Source organism: Rhinatrema bivittatum, chromosome 8 (assembly GCF_901001135.1).
Source record: "Rhinatrema bivittatum chromosome 8, aRhiBiv1.1, whole genome shotgun sequence".
NCBI lineage: Eukaryota > Metazoa > Chordata > Amphibia > Gymnophiona > Rhinatrematidae > Rhinatrema > Rhinatrema bivittatum.
The window spans coordinates 91201319-91221743 of NC_042622.1; the positions used below are offsets into that span (position 1 = coordinate 91201319).

The 20425-nt window shown below is 44.8% G+C and overlaps 1 protein-coding gene across 5 annotated transcripts in view; it reads right to left on the bottom strand.

Moving 5' to 3' along the window:
• The window catches only part of SARDH (sarcosine dehydrogenase), a 119225-nt gene that overhangs the window by 8817 nt on the left and 89983 nt on the right, over positions 1-20425 (bottom strand). For 2 of the 5 annotated variants that reach the window (XM_029611035.1, XM_029611034.1), the window contains exons 17-20: positions 9602-9695; positions 4776-4938; positions 3014-3182; positions 2067-2202 (exon numbers count right to left, since the gene is read on the bottom strand). In XM_029611035.1, coding sequence (XP_029466895.1) covers positions 2067-2202; positions 3014-3182; positions 4776-4938; positions 9602-9695 — 562 coding nt within the window. Of the gene's footprint in view, positions 1-2064; positions 2203-2462; positions 2558-3013; positions 3183-4775; positions 4939-9601; positions 9696-20425 lie in introns of those variants that run through there. The other 3 variants (XR_003858071.1, XR_003858072.1, XR_003858073.1) reach the window with 3 other exon arrangements.

Consider the following 20425-nt stretch of genomic DNA (forward strand, 5'->3'; position numbering starts at 1 on the left):
GATGACAGCACTAATTAACCAGATGTCTTTTAAAGATATCCAGCTAAGTAGAATATTATCCGGCCTCACAAGGCCAGATAACTAAAAAACCTACCTGGCTATATTCAAACATAGCCGGTTTGGTTTTTTAGCTATCCAGCTATAGTTATCCAGATAACTTTAGGCTGGTATATTCAGCGGGACGATTATCCTGCTGAATATATGGGACAAGTTATCTGGCTAGCTTCAGTCAGATAACTTGTCAATTAACCAGCCTACTGAATATGGACCTCTGTATGTTTGAAGGAAGGACCCTGCTCTGTGCTGACATCGCAGGGCTTACAGCTGATGACTTCTCTGGTCCAGCACCAGGCTGTCATGAAACTGAGCAAGAAGGTATAAGTACAACCAGGTACCTTCATGGAGTCTCTTCGGGTGCTCAAGAACAATGTATCTTGGAACTTTCTGAATACTTTAAACCAAATTCCAGATTGCAGGATCAGATGGGAATTACAAACAAATCCATTTAATTCCCTCGCATGCACTTCTAAATTCTCCTTCCAGCTACATGCATGCCAAAGTTTGACATTCTGCTCTCTTAACTTTCAGGTCAATACAGTAAAGTGCAGCCGCGATTACCCTGCTCCTAACCCGCTTTCTACCCACTTTTCGGCCGCGTTAGCCCTTCCTGCGATACACAATCCCCTTTAACCTACTCTTACCGCGTCCTTAAGTCACCGGGTAACCCCTTCCGCCCGTGGCATGTATATTACATGTAAACGATCGAATTAGCTATTCCCTCCCATACAGTAACGTGTGCCCCAGCTATCGCTTTTTTACCCTGCCGTTTTGCCGCGCGTTTAACCTGCTAACTTACCGCCTACCCTTACCCCTGCGTTAGAGGCAGGGGTAAGGGTAGGCGGCAAACTTTCCCCCAGCCCCTGCTCACCTGCCCTGGCTGCGTCCATGGGTGCTGGTCTCTGGGGCAGCCCCAGTCCTCTCCCCTCCTCCGGAAGCAACGAAAGCGGAAAAAAGCGGAAAAAAAAAAAAAGGGAAAAAGCGGAAAAAAAAGTTGCAAGAGAGAGAGGGGAGAGAGGACGGACAATCCTACGCTCGGGATTGTCAGTCCTCTCTCCCCTCCTCCCGAAGCAAGGCGTGAAAAGCAGCCTTGCTTTTTGGGAGGAGGGGAGAGAGGACTGGCAGTGAAAAGCAACGAAGCGACTTACTTTTTTTGCAGCCCCCCTCCGGAGACGGACATCGGCGACGAGGGACCGCGGCTCCCCTCCCCTGCCTCCAGCTGCCCGCGAAGATAGACGCATCGCACGGGCGAAAGCGGCCCCTGTGCGTGCAATTGGGCCACTCAAGACGTGACGTCATGACGTTTGGCGTGAGAAATTAGAATGAAAGCAAAAAACTCCGCCAGACCACATAGCTAGCCTGCTAGATACTGAGTCTAAGGTTTCCTTTCCCCAATCCCTTAACATTTATACTTTCAGAACTAGATCTCACCAGCCCTTGGATAACATTAAAAGAAAGAAGTCATCCTTGAGCTGTGGAGCTGTGCTCCAGCCAAAGCCCCTTGGTGTGGCAGGGCTGAGATGTCTCTGGCACAGTCATCGGAGCCAAAGGCTCTTCCTGCCTACATAATGTTGACCCCAAGCAGCTCCCTACCCAAAGCTTAGGGAGAGAGAGAGGGTGAGCTGCACATGGCTAGACACTGGGGTAAATTTACACTCTCTCATCTCACTAGCAGTAAGGATAGTCCTGAGCAGGGTGGCTGATGAGTGAGACAGGATGTGACAGAGGATGACAATCCATGTATCCACACTGGTAAATCAGATTTCACAGCATGCGTCACCAACACATTCTGTCACCCCTAGGCGTGCTGTGCCGGAAAACTGTCATTTGTTGTTTACATCTTTCAAAATAGAAAAAAAAAAAAAAAGAGAAAGAAAAACCTGAGGGGACTTTTCAAAGATACATTTTTATCCTTCTATTTTTTTTTTTTAACTCAAAATAAATTTTGAAAGATGGTTCGGAGCTCATGGGGAGCAGTAGTGAGCAGATAATGCATTGCCAATACTCACAGGGCTTCCGCCGGGGCTCCTCAAGTACCCGTATGCAATGGTTTTACCAATGGAGAATCCATAGTCTGCCCGACGAATGTGACCGACTGGCTGACCATTCCGCCAGATAGCCTCTAGTCCAAACATCGGCACCTTTCTGCAGGGCAAAGAGTAGAAGCAGGAGCTTAAGAGCAGTTCACCTTCCCTGCACACCACTCCCTCCCTCCCTCCCTCCCTGCCTGCATAGCACAACACACTATTTTCTGCCAAATCAGACTCTTTATATCTTCTTGTCCAGGGATCCCCATTTCTATTTTGGAAAGGATGAGATGCAACCAATCTGCCTGCATTCATTCCCCCTGCTCTCAGAACCTGCCCTCAAAATTTCCCACAGGAGAAAGCATGTAAAGTCATCACCTCAAAAACTACGTTCAGGAGTTCCACAGGGCTCAGCACTCTTGGCGGTTTTATTCAATATTTATATTGCTCCAATTTGGCAAGTTTCAGATAGGCTGGAAGTAGATTATGAAATATATGCAGATGACATTCTCTTTATTTCCCAATCACTTCTACTTTTCAGGAGACTTTATTAAGAATTGCTTTGTGTTTGACCACTATTAATGACTGGCTGTTCTTGAATAGTGGAAAAATGACTGTTATCACACACAGGAGAAAAATAAGTGGAATGTCACTTTTCCATTGATTTATTGTTTTTGTTATAACATTGAAATTTCCAGGAAACATAAAATAAAAATCAAAAACTAACGTCCTTATGCAGATGGCAACTATTTGGAGGCAGGTATTCAATGGTACATATCCAAATAAGCAGCGAGTTATCCAGCTACATGGCAGTCACTGAATATCAGACTACGTTCAGTGGCAATCATGTAGCCACATAAGTCACTTATATGGCTAAATAATTAGCTGGATATTCGATTATGTTATTCGAATAAGTTAGACCTGCTTACTCCTCAATGGTGAATCCAACTAGACGTTTATGGACTCCCTCTGCCTTCTGCTTCTCCAGAGCTTCCCGCCCCAGGAAGGGGGTGCTAGTCTTAAGTTTACAAGTGAAGGCCAGTCCTGCTTCTAGGGGCGTATCATCAGGGCGAAGGTCTGCATGCCAGTGCCTGTACCCTACAGAGAAAAAAATAAAGAATCAACACACCTCAACTCCAACAACTGTATTCCATTAAATGTCCGTCCCCCACAGCCTGTAAGCAGAAACCTGACACATGTGATCATAAAATCAAATCAGTTCAAAGTTTGTGTGATGAGTGACAAATGGGACAAAATGCTCCAAGTCTCAAAGATCTGCTCCTGAATAAATACCCAAGTGTAAAACAGCAGGAAGTGGAGTGCAGATTCCCTCTGTGCAAAATAAGCTTGTGTGCTGTAGAACGATGCTGCTTATGGTTTAAAACATCATCAGGCATAGGCTGGGGAAGACAGATATGCCAAGATTTCCTTCCTGAACCTTTAACCAAACCAGAGCATGAGGACATCTCTTACACCATAAAAGACCTCACTTCTACTGCTGATGTGCTGGAGATTGGTTACAGTTGTTCATGGCATTGTGTACTGGATACATCCCCCTCTGCCCTCTACATAAATGAACCATTCAGGAATCCGTGCTGGTGGGGCTCCAGCTTTATGTAATATTACAGGTTATGAAAAGCATCCTGCGTCTATTTACAAAACAGGAAGATAAAAAAAAAGAGGCTACCCAAGCCCAGAGCAGTGGCAAACAGGGAGTTGATGTCCTCAAGAATGAAGAACATGAGGGAAACTGCTTCATAAATCCATAGAAAGGCGAACAGCCCAAAGGAAGGGAAATTACCATGTCAAAAACTTCTTTAAAAGCAGGAGAATTTTAGCTTTAAAAAAATGTAAAAACCACAACACCTGACACTTTTAATATGTCACATGAAAAAAAAAAAAATCACACAAAGAAAATTGCTTGGAGACATAGGATTTTCTCTCATCTGGGAAATGTCAACACCACATCATTTTAATAGGGATGATAAGCTCCCAGAACTAAAATGAGAAAACTCAGTCTGGTTTTTGCTGCATCTCCTGCTTCAGGGGTTAATACTCTCTCCAGAGTAGCTGATCTGGTAGAAATGTTCATGCACACTGAACATGTTCCCCATTATGAATGGTTGGGGCCCCAAATCCTTAGCTTTCATTGAAAATTCTTCTGGCAGTACAGGCTTTCATACACCACTTCCTCTGAAATGTGCCAGAAAAATCAAGCTGGAGGTGCAAGGACTTGACAGGGAGAGTCTAGAACAGAGGAACAATCAGGACTGGTCCATATCACCGTAGGGCAGCTGACCAGAGGGATCCATGTTCACTAGATAGTAGATAGTATCATCCCATTCTATAGTTTGTATTTATTTTTAAAATTCAAATAGCTCTGGGATTTGTACAGCAATCCAAATTGCTCAAGAAGGAAAGCATGATTATAAATCCCAGGATGATTTGGGATAGAAAGTTAGAAAACCATCTCTGCCCTAAAATGTCCCAGTAACCAGGTGGCCACAGTACACTAGAAACCATACACTAGTAGGACAAAAAATAAAGACAATACAGGGACTGACTTAATTTGGATACTATAGAATTACAGGATAGGAAGAGATTCTACTGTACCCTGCTCCTCAACCTTCACCAGCACAAATATCCTTTAAAATATAAAGCCCGCCAGAAGCAGATTCAACAGATCCTTACCTTTCTCAATGCTGAGAGAATCAATAGCTCGGTAACCAGCATTGGTGATGCCATGCTTTGTGCCCGCTTTCATCACTGCCTGGTACACAGGCACACAGGCCTCCCTGGGTATGTGCAGCTCCCAACCCATTTCGCCTACAAATGAGAGCCTAATGGCACGAACCTGTTAACAACAAGGCAGGACCCGCATGAGCTTGATGCCTTGTCAGACCTCTCTATAGCAAACCGTAATGCAAGAGAAGGAATTATCTAGTGCTTAAAATCAAAAGGCCACACCAGTGTTTTACATACCCCCATCACAGCAATAACAATCAATAGGAGTACAAGTGACTGGTGAAATATGATTTAGTATACCAGTACTCTAAATGTCAGTCCTTGCATCTTCAGTCCTATTTCCCTCTCTCATGTATTTTAATTAATGCTTCAATCTCCTCCTCCTTCTCTCCATATTTCCAGATCAGTATTATCTGGAAACAGGTGGAGAGGTCCTACCTCTTTATGATTTTATAGTGGGTGAAAACAAAATATTACTGTTACTAAAAAGAAAAATTGAGAGAAAGGGAGGAGAATAAATCTTCTAACTGCAGGGAGAGTGCAACCAGAGCCTATTCTCCGCCAGGTTATTGACCTGGAAACTCTTAAAAACAGCAGCAAATTACTTCCTCTTCCCATTGCAGACAGAGTAGAAGGCGGAGGCTACTGCTGGCCCTGGCCCGATGTCTTATTCTTTTAGAAATTCACCAATGAGCATGACTTTTTCCCCACTTTTTCCACCTTCACAGTTCATCAGCATGCTCAGCAGTCTCTCCTAGGCAGTTGAGTTGAATCATTTGGAACTATGAATATGTTGGCTTTTAAGCTGGCTACCAAAATGAGTTTTTGCCTCTGGTGTAGCCTATAGCTAATAATGCTTCACAATTGGCATGACACTCACACAGTCCTCAGCAATATCTGTTGGGTTCCAGCATGAGGCTGGGCGGGGAAAGGACTCATGCGTACAGCAAGAAAGAATAAAGAATTCAGGAATAAAGATAAACGGGGGGGGGGGGGGGGGGGGGAAGAGAGAAAAATCCTGTAACTGTGAACTTGTCTGCATAGTATCTTGATGATATAAAATGAAATTAAGTACAGCTTTTTGGCACCCTGTCACTCTGGACATCATGAAGGTAGTGTTCAAACTCTCCAAACTGGGGTAAAGACTGAATGTGCTTTTGTTTGGAAATTTGCTGTGGGTACAAAGCATGTGGGGGTCACTTGCATCTGCTCTTTCAGCATTTAGATTTTGGCTGGAAAAGCACAGATGAAGATCTGAAAATGCTGCCTGCGCATGTACTTTTCCTCCTCCAATTTTAATGCACATCTGGGTACTACACCCAAGTCATAGAAAATGACAGTAAATAAATACCAATTAGCCCATCCAGGGGACCCAAGTTGTCTTCCTCTCTGATTTTTTTTTCTTAACGCTTTGGGTCAATGAGCAAATAAATTCCCAGGCTTAAATCAACACCAGTCCCTGCCCTCTGCTCTCTTCCCCTGATCCCAGTCCCCTGCCATGTTTTTTAGTTGACCTTCTCAACTCTGTTTTTAGCACTGCTCTCTGTGCCTGTCCCAGCCATGTTAAAATTCTGTGGCACTGCTGGTCTCCACCTCCTCCTCCTCTGGCAGACTATTCTAGGCCTTGTTCCTCTTTCGTTCTTACAAACTCCCATCCTTAATCTAACACCTATGTCCCCAGATGCAGCCCTACCTTGCCGATGATACTAGGGAAATTCATTACCAAGGGACTCCAGCCTTTTCTGCTATCAGCAGTTAGGCAGGTCCAGCACACATTAACATTCTCTGTAAAGGCTGCTTTTGTTATGGAAAGAGGGTAGCAGATTTGATTTCAGATTTCTAGGCAATCCATGTTATTAGCTTGGAAGGGAAAGAAACAGAAAGGAGAGTACAAAAGAGCTGTCATGTGGTTAAATAAATCAGCCCTCACACACAGAGAGCTGGTACCAGAGAACAAGTGAAGCCAGGGCCTCCAGTGCTAACGGAGTCTATACCACTACATCACTGCCAGGGTGGCTTGTTTAAACACCACCACCAGAGCAGCCCTGATACTGCAGGTAAGTGTCATGCTAAAGGGTCCACTGCACCGATAACACTGAAAAAGGGTTTGATTTACCAAAGCAGCGCACACTGCACCGATAAAACTGAATTTGTTTTGGATGGTCCAGTATCAGATAGCATTGCCTGAAAGGACCAGAGCTGGCACATCCGAATGTCATAGACCTTGCTATTCATTCTCACAAATGCTCTTTTTTTTTAATCAAAATTTCCCTCAGTTTAATTATAGCACCTTGGACTTTTGTTCTTACTGGCAGAACTAAATGCCCCGTCCCACCCCCTCAGAACTCCAATTCAGAGGCTGAAATAAAAAGAGCTAAAATAAATCCAAAAAAGTAAAGCAGCTAACACCATTCAGAGCACTGATCTTCAGTACAAACCTCCCTGCATGAATGCCCATGGAGGGTGGAAAGTACAAACCCACGTAAAACTCCACATTAAAGACCCCTAACTGGGACCCAATCGCTACCATTTAATCTCTGCCAGACTCAAATATAGGAGGGAACCAGGCTCAGGCATAACAGAAAAAGCAGAATGGATTCTTGGAGCTGAGGCTGGTGAACATTAGCTTTATAAAAAAATAATTCATCAAATTCACATGCACATCCCACTCCCCGCTCATGAGGCAAGGCAAGATCTAGGCTAGGGGACTGGAAACATTGACATTTCATGGCTCTGTCATAATATGTTAGAACTGAGACTAAATATTCTACTATCCTGCTCATTGAAGGAGTTATTTCCTGCTGCCCCTTTTTACATATCTTAAGTTAACTAGACCCAAATATGGTATGAATATGATGTAAAAAAATTTGCAAGTAATTAAAAGTATATGAAAAAATGTTCCACTTGAGGAACGTTGGTACCTAAAAAGTTAAAATGAAGCTGTCCTTATAGCGCACAAACATAAGCTGCACCCTGAAATAACTCCTTTCCCTCCCAACTGCAAACCCACCTAAATTAGTTACAACAGGCTTTTTTTTTTTTTTCAAGTTTAAGTAGATTAACAGTGGCCCAGGAGATGTTCTTTCTTCGAACAGACCGATATTGAGGTAAACACATATTCTGGAAGACTCCTCTTAGTTCTCTTCTCTAGGGAGGCATTGGGGGTGTTTGGGGAAGGAGTTAAGTTATCTGGCTAACTTAGCCAATTTTAAACTGTGGCTGGATTACTTGCCACTTATCCAGATATCTTCAAAAAATATCTGGATAAGTAGCACTCTTTTTAATTAAAAAAAAAAAATGTAAAAAGGTCTGTGGCACAAACCCCTCCTTCTCCCACAAAATTTCAAATGGCTCCATCAGCCCGTGTATCCCCCACCTCCCAACTTTCCCCTCATTTAGGTCCGGTGCGGTTTCAGGTAAGTTATTTAGGTTTTGGTGGGCCAGCACCCGGAGCCGCGAGAGAAAAGCGTCTCGCTGGGCTCACTGCATCACGTGACCTCCAAGGGGTAGATTTTTAAAATGATGCGCGGGCATAGATTTGTTCTCGCAACCTTGCCCGAACAAATCTATGCGCGATTTTATAACATGCGCACGCTGCCGCGTGCGCATGTTATAAAATCCAGGGTCGGCGCGCGCAGGGGGGGTGCACAATTGTACAACCTGCGCGCGCCGAGCAGCCTGCCTCCGTTCCCTCCGAGGCCGCTCCGAAATCAGAGCGGCCTCGGAGGGAACTTTCTTTCCGGCCCCCCCCCCCACCTTCCCCTCCCTTCCCCTACCTAACCCATCCCCCAGCCCTAACTAAATCCCCCCCCTACCTTTGTTAAGAAAGTTACGCCTGCCTGAGGCGCGCCATTCCCCGGCCCGGAAGCTGGTTCGGAGGCCTCGGCCATGCCCCCGGAACGTCCCCCGAATGCCGCGCCACCCCCGACACGCCCCCCCCCCCCCCCATGCAAAGCCCTGGGACTTACGCGCGTCCCAGGGCTTTACGCATGCCAGCGGCCTATGCAACTTAGGCGCGCCGGGGCTTTTAAAATCTGCCCCTAAATGTGTAATTAAGGTCCTGGGACTTTCAGTGTAGGGCCCCCCCCTTTTCCCCAGTTCTTTTAAATAATAAAAAAATTGGGCCTCCCAGCACTGCCCCCCCTCCCGGATTTCCCCTGAACCCCTTGATATCAGGGTAGCTTATGCTTTCAGCATAGCTTCTGACAGAGCAGTGTTGGAAGCGCCGGGGAACTGTGTACCTCGCTCCTGGCAAAGGATGATACAAAACAGATTCCGCAACTACTTTTACTTAAAGAGAATCCCGGCTGATTTTGTAACGGCCATTTATGCGCAGAAAACCAGTTTTAATGTGCAAATATGGCTTTGAAAATTAGCCCTAAAATGAGGGCATCAGTCTTCATGAAAGAGTGTGATACAAACCCCAATACTCTGCTGTGTTTTTGCGTGACAAACCCTCCCAAACCACTCCCTTTCTCCAGAAGAAAGTGCATCAAAAGAGATGTGCCAGGAAGATTAGAAGACAATGCCAAAAAAAATAAATAATAATTTTAAATTACCAGGATCTGCAAACAAAATGACAGACTGATGACTGAAAAAGAGATTTCTCCTATTCTGAGCAGGAGGTAAAAGAGACCTGCACCTTAGGGTGGCACAAATCCAGTTCCCAGGCCATGCCAGCCTTTTACTATCACAATCAATAAGACGTGGCTTCACCAAACTACCTCAGAATAAAAGCAGAAAGCAACACCTACTTATGGCTGGCATCTTACCGTGTGTCCTGCTGCTTTCACCAGCTTATGTGTAGAGAATGGGAAGGCCTCGTTACTCAGATCCGCGTCCAACAGCTCCTGTAGCAAGGCACGGCTGAGGAGACAAGCAAATAGCAGCTGTCACTATAGCCTTGGCAGCAGCACAAGCCACCCAAGCACTGCTTGGGAAACTCTGAGAAAACCCTGGCTTCAACACCAGCTCCACACTGCCCCTATTACTCAAAGAAAACCATCTCCTGAGGGCTTGGTGGTGGGTGGAGCAAGGTGTAAGAGTGCTAGTGAGAGGGCTTGGTGGTGGGTGGAGCAAGGTGTAAGAGTGCTAGTGAGAGGGCTTGGTGGTGGGTGGAGCAAGGTGTAAGAGTGCTAGTGAGAGGGCTTGGTGGTGGGTGGAGCAAGGTGTAAGAGTGCTAGTGAGAGGGCTTGGTGGTGGGTGGAGCAAGGTGTAAGAGTGCTAGTGAGAGGGCTTGGTGGTGGGTGGAGCAAGGTGTAAGAGTGCTAGTGAGAGAGCTTGGTGGTGGGTGGAGCAAGGTGTAAGAGTGCTAGTGAGAGGGCTTGGTGGTGGGTGGAGCAAGGTGTAAGAGTGCTAGTGAGAGGGCTTGGTGGTGGGTGGAGCAAGGTGTAAGAGTGCTAGTGAGAGGGCTTGGTGGTGGGTGGAGCAAGGTGTAAGAGTGCTAGTGAGAGGGCTTGGTGGTGGGTGGAGCAAGGTGTAAGAGACTGCTAGTGAGCAGTCATCAAGATTTTAATGGCAAGAGGTAGTTCACAGGGGTGTCCTCGGCATCACCATGGATGATATGACACTTATCAGATGAAAAGTCCAACTTTTCCTCCCTGCTGGGTACATATTGCATTATTTGCCGCGACAGGGTGGGAAAAGAAATATATACACCAACAGGAGAATTGTCAAAGCCAAAGGTGGATGATGCAGTATGGAAAGGAGCAAATAAAAAGTAATGGATCATGGCTGGAAACCCAGGATCCTGCCTACAGTTCAGTTTCAATGTCTTTTGTAATTTAGAAAGTGAAAGAGTGTATTACGGAGGCTGCATTATCTTGAGGATCAGATTCCTTGAGTTCTAATCACCACAAAATATGTGGCAGACCTGGGCTCAATTCCTGGCTCAGGTCTTCTGCTGCAGAGGCATTCACAGCCTCTAGGTGCTGGAGGGACAACCTGTGACCAGATTTGGGGCTCACGAGTCCATGGCCTCTAGCCGAGGACTGTCACTGCAATGACCAGACTGGGCAAGTTGGGGAAGGATATAAGATAGGGAGACAATCCTCATGTAATTGTGGCTGAGGGACTATGCCACTGTAGCCCAAGCAAAGGCTGGTTCTGATTGAGCTGGAAGCCCAAAGTACAAAAGAAAATTGCTAGATCAAAAAAACACAAAGTAAAAGAAAGGTTGCTTGCATCCCGATCTAATGAGGAGAGAGACATGCCACTGGTCTAGTTATATATATATATATGCGGCCCCCTACCACCACCACCTTGGTTTGGACTATGAATTACCCCTATGCTTAGGGTGGGGAATGCCACATTAGAAATTATATTTACTAATATGATTTATCTTTGGGTTTATTAGGGGATGAGACAGGGTCTCCAGTCACCCCGATACCACAATTCTGTGCTCTTTCCAAACAACTAATTACTTGTGGCATCACAGACCAGATAAAATCATCACCCTAGAATAAAACAGGAATTAACCCTTTTACTGGTATTATGTAAGTAGACAGAAAATCCAAATGAAACATTAAATGGGAAAAGTACAGTAGAAGTATAATATAAACTTGCAGGTTTTTAATTTTATATCAAGTAATGCAAAAATAACACTGGGTATGGCCTGTTAGCCCGGGCAACCAACATGCTCATATGGATAGTAACACAAATAGGGAACACTAACATAGAAAGGGGGGGGAGGGGGGGGGGGAGGCAGTGAAGTACACAACTTTCAAAATTTGTCTTTACCCCTGAGTACTCAAAAAAAAAAGGGGGGGGGGTACAGATCCACCCCAATGTCACCAGTTTGTAAAGGATGCACACTGATCCAAACACAATATTGTTTGGAAAAAAACAAACAATCAAGAAAATGAAGAAGTCCCTCTTGATGGTGGAGCTGGCTAGATGACACACCACACAGATGAGCACTGCAGTGTGTGCAAGGTCTCTCTCTCTCCTGGGGAGCTTTCCCAAATGGTTTATTTGGTACTAAACAGAAAGTTGGCTTAGTTTCAGTCTCTTACAGAAAGACCATGGTCCACCAGTTTTACTTTCTAGCAAGGGTTTATGCATGACTTTGGCTGAAAAGCTGAAGCAGGTTTGATGAGATACTGAACTTGGGGATAGAAGGCAAGGAAACAAACAAACATTCTCCCTCCTCTGCTAAGATACTCTCTGTGCAAAGTTTAAACTACTTAACTCAGTCTCATAGGAGGGTGAATCATCCATGTGCTCCAGGGCCTGGATATCTCTGGAAAGGAAGTCTCTCAGCTCCTAGCTCCTCTGTCCCTTGTTGGGATTTTACATGTAGCTTGGCTATGAAGCAAGAACAGTTGTCTGTCTCTCTATTTCTTCAGAGTGTAGACTTCTGTCTCTCCCTCTCGATAATTAGCTCTTCAGGAGAAGAAATGATTGCAGGGCTGCCAGAAACACTCCTCTCTTCCTGGCTTCTGGCTCCAACTCCTGGCTGTCTCCACCCCTCTCACACAGACAGAGCCAGCCAATTTGTGCCTTTTCTTCCTTAAATGGTCTCCTAGTAATCCTTTGGCTTACTCCTCTGCTGGCTATGTAATGCTGTTCTCTGGGCATGTTAACAGTACAGTCCTTTTCCCAACTTGTTAACACTGTGAGTGCTGGAAGCTGATTCTTGCAGAACATTTGTCATTCACAGAAGAGCACACAGTGGTTTTCATGTATTTTTATATTCCTTCACCTTGGCTGTGGTGGCTTGCAGTCTTTGCAGGGTTGAAAAACCCTTTTTGGCAGGTCCAAACACATCACACAGATCCAGAGCTCGGGCCACATTGTAAGACTCCAACACATGATAAGCTTGTGGGGGCAGGAACCTGGTTTATAGTAGCTTGCTACATATATGCGGGACAGGCTGTCATGCTCTGCACTTTCTAACCCAGGGCTAGGCATGCCCACACTGGGGCAATGTTACATGTTGAGGTAAGCAGAGATCAGGGCCTATAGCACACAGCATGCACTAAAATGGACTGCTTTGAGTGGGAGATTTTATTAGTATCTGAGAGGGTGATTTTACCCACGTAAGAACATCTGACAATTGCCCTGGGAGTATCTGAATGAAAAATTGTATTTATTTATAAAATTTCTCTACCACTTGTCAACATTTCCAAGTGGTGTACAATAAAACATTCATAATAAATTAAAGATAAATATCACATAAAATCCTAACATAAAATCAAAACATTTGAAAACAAAATGTAAACTATCAAAAACATAAAACCAAAATCAAGCTACCCTCTGCATATAGATGAAGAACAAAATACTATCTGCTTACAGACACCAGGAACTGCACTCCTCTCCTCACAAACATGGGTGTACAGGATACAATATTTATTTAAGAATATGGGACAACATAATAAACGTTGAGAGTGTATTAATACATCCTGGGTGCAACTGGAGCCTGGTCTGCCCTGTCCTACCATATGCCAACCTAGTCATTACTTTCTGACTTCATGTTAAAAGTCAAGAGAAGCGGCAAGACCAGATCAAGAGGTAGAGGATCTTGCTGCTATATCAGTAGGCACAAGAAGAACTGGTACAGTAATTGCATTTCCCTTTCATGCATGGCAAATACCTCTTGCCATGTGAACAGTGGATGCTCTTGCCAGTGCATGGCATGTCAGCTATTGCTGGAGATATATGAGACAATTCATGAAACCAAAAATCCAGGTTTCTCTGCCATTGCCCTTTCTGAGGCCTGCAATGTCTCTATAGTGCTGGATTGTCCATCTTTTGCGGTTCTGCATGATAGAGATCATTTTGATGCTTAAAGACTGAAGGAAGGATCTCAGTTTTTCTTCTGGAGCCAGTATGCTACTTGATGATGCCTGGGAGGCTGGTAGGGTGGGGATTAATAGAGAAATTACTTATCTGATAATTTTGTTTTCCTTAGTATAGACAAATGGACTCAGGACCAGTGGGTTTATGCTCCCCTGCCAGCAGATGGAGACAGAGCAAGCTGACGTCACAGTAAATATAACCCTGCAATGACCCCAGCCTGTCAGTATCCTCTTTATCACTCCATGGTGAAACTGCACCTTGAATACTGTGTACAATTCTGGTTGCTACAACTCAAAAAAGATATAATTGTGATGGAGAAGGTACAGAGAAGGGCGACCAAATGATAAAGGGGATGGAACAGCTCCCCTATGAGGAAAGGCTAAAGAGGTTAGGGCTGTTCAGCTTGGAGAAGAGATGGCTGAGGGGGGATATGATAGAAGTCTTTAAAATAATGAGAGGTCTAGAACGGGAAAATGTGAATCAGTTATTTACTCTTTCGGATAATAGAAGGACTAGGGGGCACTCCATGAAGTTAGCGGGCCAAACCATAAGACAGAATCGCATCTGATCCTCATGAAGAACTGGTCCCTGCTGAAGCAGATCCATGTGCGGTGGAAGACTAAAGGGGGGCTCCACCAGGAGTTGTTGCAAATCTGCATACCATGGACGACTGGGCCAGTCTGGCGCCACTAGGAGTACTAGCATTTGATCTTGCGAATTAACCTGCCCAGCAAGGGCCAAGGAGGAAATGCAATTAGCAATTTGTCTTCCAGCCAGACCTGTAAGAGAATGTCTATTTCCAGGGACCACAGATCTCTCCTGTGATTGTAGAAGCGAGGATCCTTTGCATTTCAAGAGGTCGCCAGCAGGTCTAGGAACGGAAGGCCCCAGCGATCCAAAATCAGTTGAAATGCTTTGACTGAGAAGACCCACTCTCCTGGGTCTAGACTCTCCCTGCTGAGAAAATCTGCTTTTACGTTGTCTTTTCCTGCAATTTGAGAGGCCGAGATCATGTGTAGATGACCTTCCGTCCATTTTATCAGCTGGTCTATTTCCTGCAACACTTGCTGGCTCTTGGTTCCTCCCTGGCAATTAATATAGGCCACCATCGTTGCGTCATCTGACATCATGCAAACCGCTTGATTCCACAGCCTGTGGCTGAATTGCAAGCATGCCAGTTGTACCGCCCGGGCCTCCAGGCGATTGATGTTCCAGTGGGACTCTTCAGTATTCCAGTGCCCCTGGGCCGTTAACTCCTGACATACAGTGAGCCTCCCAACCGTGGAGACTCACATTTGTAATGAGTACCAACCAGGCAGGAGAGTACAAAGGAACTCACTTTCTCAGATGATCCTCCTGCAAACACCAATGGAGGTGGGAGCAGATTTCCATCAGCAAGTGGAGCCTAAAGCACAACTTCCAGGGTAGCTGACATTAAGCCGAGTACCTGTAGGTAGGACCACACCGATGGGTGTATGGTGTTCATCAACTGACATACTTGAGATATCAGTCTCTGGATCCGAATTTCTGGTAGGAAAATTATGTCCTGTCCCGGTTCGAACCGGACCACCAGATACTTCAATGACTAGGATGGTTGAAGATTGCTCTTCATGAGGTTTACCACCCAATCAAGCTCTTGCAATAAGGCAATCACCTTGTGTGTCACCAGGCAGATCTCTCCCTAAGACTTGGCTCATATCAGCCAGTCATCCAAATTTGGGGTGTACCAAGATTCCTTCTTTTCGCAAGACCACCACAACCACCACCATAATCTTGGAATATGTTATGGGACAGGTGGTTAGTCCAAAAGGCAGCACCTGAAACTGATAATGGTGACCCAACATCGCAGAGTAGAAAGTGTTGGTGTTCCAATTGGATGGGAATACGAAGAGAAGCCTCTGACAGATCCAAGGAGACCAGAAATTCCCCCAATTGCACTGCCAATATTACAGAGTGTAAGGTTTCCATTTGAAAATGAGTCACCTTCAAGTGGCGGTTGACCCTCTTGAGATCCAAGATGGGATGAAAGGTGCTCTCCTTCTTGGGCATAACAAAATAAATGGAATATCGCCCCATACTTTTTTGAGATGTGAGCACCGGAACCACAGCCCTCAGTCTCTGAAGCCTTTGAAGCGAGAACTCCACTGACTGCTTCTTCTGCCAGGAGTGGCAAGGGGACACCATGAACATGGACCGAGGAATACTGCGAAATTCCAGTGCATACCCTTCGCATATCATCTCCAGGACCCACTAGTCTGACATGATCTCAACACACCTCAAAACAGAAAGACGTCATCCTATTTCCTGTTCCGGAAGGTGGGTCAGCAAACCTTCATTGGGAAGGTTCATCACCTGAACCCGCTCCTCTCTTTAGCTACCAGGGACAAAAGGACTGAGACCTACAAAAAGGCTGAGTCAGCTGAAAGGTCATCCCTCTTTAGGGACAAAAGCGCCTGGAACCCCAGAAATGAACCCTCATACCAAAAGGGTGCTGTTACTGTTTCTTATCTCCAGCAACCAAGGCACCGGAGACTCGCCCCACTTACTGGCTAGTTTCTCCAACTCGCTTCCAAAGAAGAGCCAGCCTTTAAAGGGCATCTTGGTAAGACTGACTTTTGAAGCTGTGGCAGCTGACCAATTTCACAACCAGAGTTGACACCTGGCCACTATCACTGAGGCCACTCCTCTGACCAAGGTCCAGACCAAATCACAGTCTACATCTGCTAAAAAGGTGGCAGAGGGCTCCATAACCGCTCTGGAATTCCCTCCAGACTCATCAACCTCCTGAGAGAGAAGCAGACAAAATCTCGCCACTAGGGCGCGACAGGAAGCGATCTGTAAATTCATTGCCACTGCCTCAAAGGCTTGCTTAAGAATAGCCTCAATGCAGCTGACATTATCTACGGGAATTGCTGGCGAGAAAACCCGGAACATTTCCTTTTCACTTGGTTTCCTGGCTACCCTGAAACCGAAGGGAGGTGCCGAGGGAGGCGCCTATAAGACCGGCGTCTCAGCGGTGCACCGCAGCCACCGGCGCACTGCCAAGCCGCTCAGATTAGCTTGGCTTTGAATGGGTTTGAGTGGATACTGACGACGTCTTAAACAGCTGCCACGAGATTCTTGGAGGAAGAAAATAAAAGGGACTTGTGCCAAAAACGCAAAGAGTCAACGGTAATAATTTCTTTTCTCTTTTCCTTTGAAAAATTACTTATAAAGTTATATTAGTCCTTCCTCTTTGTAATGCCGCATACAAAGAGGAAGGCAAAGTTGTGAGAATTATCTTCTACGCCAAATGTAACAGATAATCAGCCAACTATTGCTGTCTGCTTTGCAAAAACCCCTACAATAATACCAGGAAGCGAGGTCGCAGAGGGATCGGTCCTGGAGCAGGGGATGGTTCCTCAGACCATTGAGACATCTTTAACCCCTGGAGCATCATCAACACCTGAACCACCAACCGGAAAAAGAGAGGAGATATCTCTCTTAGAAGAACCCAAACTGAGAATAGACTTTTCATCATTTTCTGACCAGAGAGGAGTTCTTTCCTCAGAGAGCCCTGTACAGGGCTCCAGGGAACAAAATGATAAATTCTCTTCTCATTTTGAAGCATCCAGAAAAGCTCCAATGGAGGGAGGACCTGGAGTTTATCAAGTGAAATCTTTAATAGACATGCCCCTAATTACACCTAAGACTTTTTCTCTTGAAGAAATTGGGACTAGGTTGGTTACAATGCAGAAATCTATTAATAATCTAGCTACTATGGTTCAGGATGCCTTAAACAAGAATGTGGTATTACAGTCTAAAGTAGAAAAATTAGATGGTTCAGTGAAATTGGTTGAGAATAAAATAAATGAATTAGAGAAAGTTCAGGTTAATTTAACTAAATCTGACAAGATTCATTTGGACAGGTTAGAGGTATCAGAAAATCAAACTAGGAGGAGTAATTTAAGATTATTACATTTTCCTAAAACAACCTTGGTATCTCCCTTAGATTTGTTTAAGAGTTACTTGGTAAATATTTTGAAGTATACAAATGATATAATACCTGCAATCTCTAGGATATATTATATTCCTCAATATTTAGGACCAGAAAATTCACAAAGTCAAGGTCAGGATAATCAAATGGATGATCTGAATTTATCTGATTTTCTGGAAAAATCCTTTGAAACAAATATTACATCACGAGCCACTCTTATAGTGCAATTTCCGTTTATATCAGAAAGGGATACTGTATTAAGAACATACTTTAGATTTCAAAATGTGAAGTTCTATGGTCAAAATATAAGGATATTTCCTGACATAGCTCGTGAAACACAAGCAAGGAGAAAGAAATTCATATTGATGAGAGGAGAAGTCTTACAGAGGGGAGCTAAATTCATATTAATATATCCGTGTCTGTGTATTATTATTAATCAGGAAGCAAGATATGTTTTTAATCAACCAGATCAGTTAAGATTATATCTTGATAACCAATCCTAAAATCTCCATTGAAGATGGTAATGAGTAGTAGAAGGGGAGTGTTGACACATTTGTATTTGATTTTTGATGAGATAATCTGCTCCTTTATTTATTTTCTCCATCAATTATCTCTTTTCTTATGACTTTAAAGATTAAGATAACATAGTATGTTTATCTCTTGATTGTATTTGAATTCTTATTTGTTGAACATCTGTGGAAATGTAATCTTAAGATATTGAAAATTCAATAAAAATAAAATAAAAAAAATAAATAAAAAGAATAGCCTCAATCCTTCTATCATGTTCATTCTTCAAGGCCACTCCTCCCTCTACGGGGATAGTTGCCTGCTTAGAGACGGCACATACCAGAGCATCCACTTTGGGAAAACGCAAACGTTCTCTTACAGCTGGATCCAGGGGGTACAGGTCTTCCAATGTCTGACTCCCTTTAAAAATTTGTCTCTGGGGCATCCCATTCCAGATCAATCAAGTCCTGGATGGCATCCATCACCAGGAAAAAAACAAGAGGCTTTATGTAAGAAACCAAAATTGGATTCTTCCTCTGCTCTGACATAGCATCCGAATCAGGAACACCCAGCTGTTTCAAGGTCTGGGAAATTAGGGCCGGCAGTTCATCTCTAGGAAGCGGGAATGAACATCGGCACGGCACACCGAGATCAGAGACCTGAGGAAACCCTGAAACTCCTCTGTCTCTGATTCAGGTAAAACTTTCTCCTCTTGTTTTTTTGTTTTTTAAATCTTACCTGAGCTCAGCGCTTACCGGTTGAGAACAGAGACGGTCTCCGGCTGCGGGCAGAGAGGGCATCTGCCGTCACCGCCACACTCAGCCTCCTGCATCTGCTGCCTTTCAGCTGAACTAGCAGCTAAGTCCATGCCAGTAGACCCAGCTACCAGACCAAGACACACCTCTGAGGGACCACAGAAATCGCCTCAGGAATTCTCAACTGATACCTTTAGGTATCACCGCAGGAGAGCGAGGCTTTCTTTTCCTGAATTTAGAATTTCAAATTTCTCCTTTCAAAAAGCTCAAAGCAATCCCAGCTTTGCCAGCACTCTGCAGCAGGCACTTTATTAATATATTGAATCTCCCCTTCAGAAGCCAGCAGCACACACATCTTCTCAGAACCTGCAGCTCTAGGCTGCACAGACTTCTTTTAAGCTTCACGATTCATAGCAGCCTTGCCTTTCAGACCCCTAAAAATAGCAACCTTGCTCATGCCCAAGCTCTTTAAGCCCAAAAATTCTGATGTGAAGACATGGAAGTAAAGGTGAGTAAGACAAACTTCATTAGGACAAAACTAGTTGCTTAGCCCCAGCCCATCTGCAAGACTCTAAACCATTTGGTAGCAGAGACAACCCTGGACTCTGTACAGGGGGTGGTCCTTTTAATTGGGCCAACATAAAAATTCTGTAGCGATGACGATGTTATGTGGCTCGCATTTGGAGGGAGACTTCTACCAGCCCCACCTGATGCATTTTGTTACCTACAATGACAATTACAAACAGAAGAGGTAGAATGGCAAACCCCCAGAATCCAATGGGACATACATTCAAAAACCAGGCTTTTGTGTGGTCGGAATATTTCTTGGGCTGGTGATGATTCTAATTGAACATTTTTATTCTTTGTATTCGATTGTATTCTTTATATTTTTATAGTTCTGTTTTTAATAATGTTGATTTTGCACATTGCCTTGTGCAGTTTGGCTGATAAAGTGATTGATAGGGATGTGAATCGTTTTTTGACGATTTAAAATATCATCCGATATATTTTAAATCGTCAAAAATCGTTAGAGCCGCGATACAATAACAATTCCCCCGATTTATCGTCAAAAAATCGTAAATCGGGGTAAGGGGGAGGGGAAGGGGGAGGGCGGGAAAACCGGCACACTAAAACAACCCTAAAACCCACCCCGACCCTTTAAAATAAATCCCCCACCCTCCCGAACCCCCCCAAAATGCCTTAAATTACCTGGGGTCCAGAGGAAGGGTCCCGGTGTGATCTTTTATTCTCGGACCTCGGACCTCCGTGCGTTGTAGAAACAAAATGGCGCCGGTGCTACCTTTGACCTGTCATATGACAGGCCGGCGCCATTTTGTTTTTTTGTCCCCTGACGTCAGGAGCGTAGGAGATCGCTCCCGGACCCCCGCTGGACCCCCAGGGACTTTTGGTCAGCTTGGGGGGGCCTCCTGACCCCCACAAGACTTGCCAAAAGTCCAGCGGGGGTCCGGAACGACCTCCTGCAGTCGATTCGTGTTGCCGTACGGCCGGCGCCATTTTGCGCAAAATGTCGCCCATTTTGCGCAAAATGGCTGGCGCAA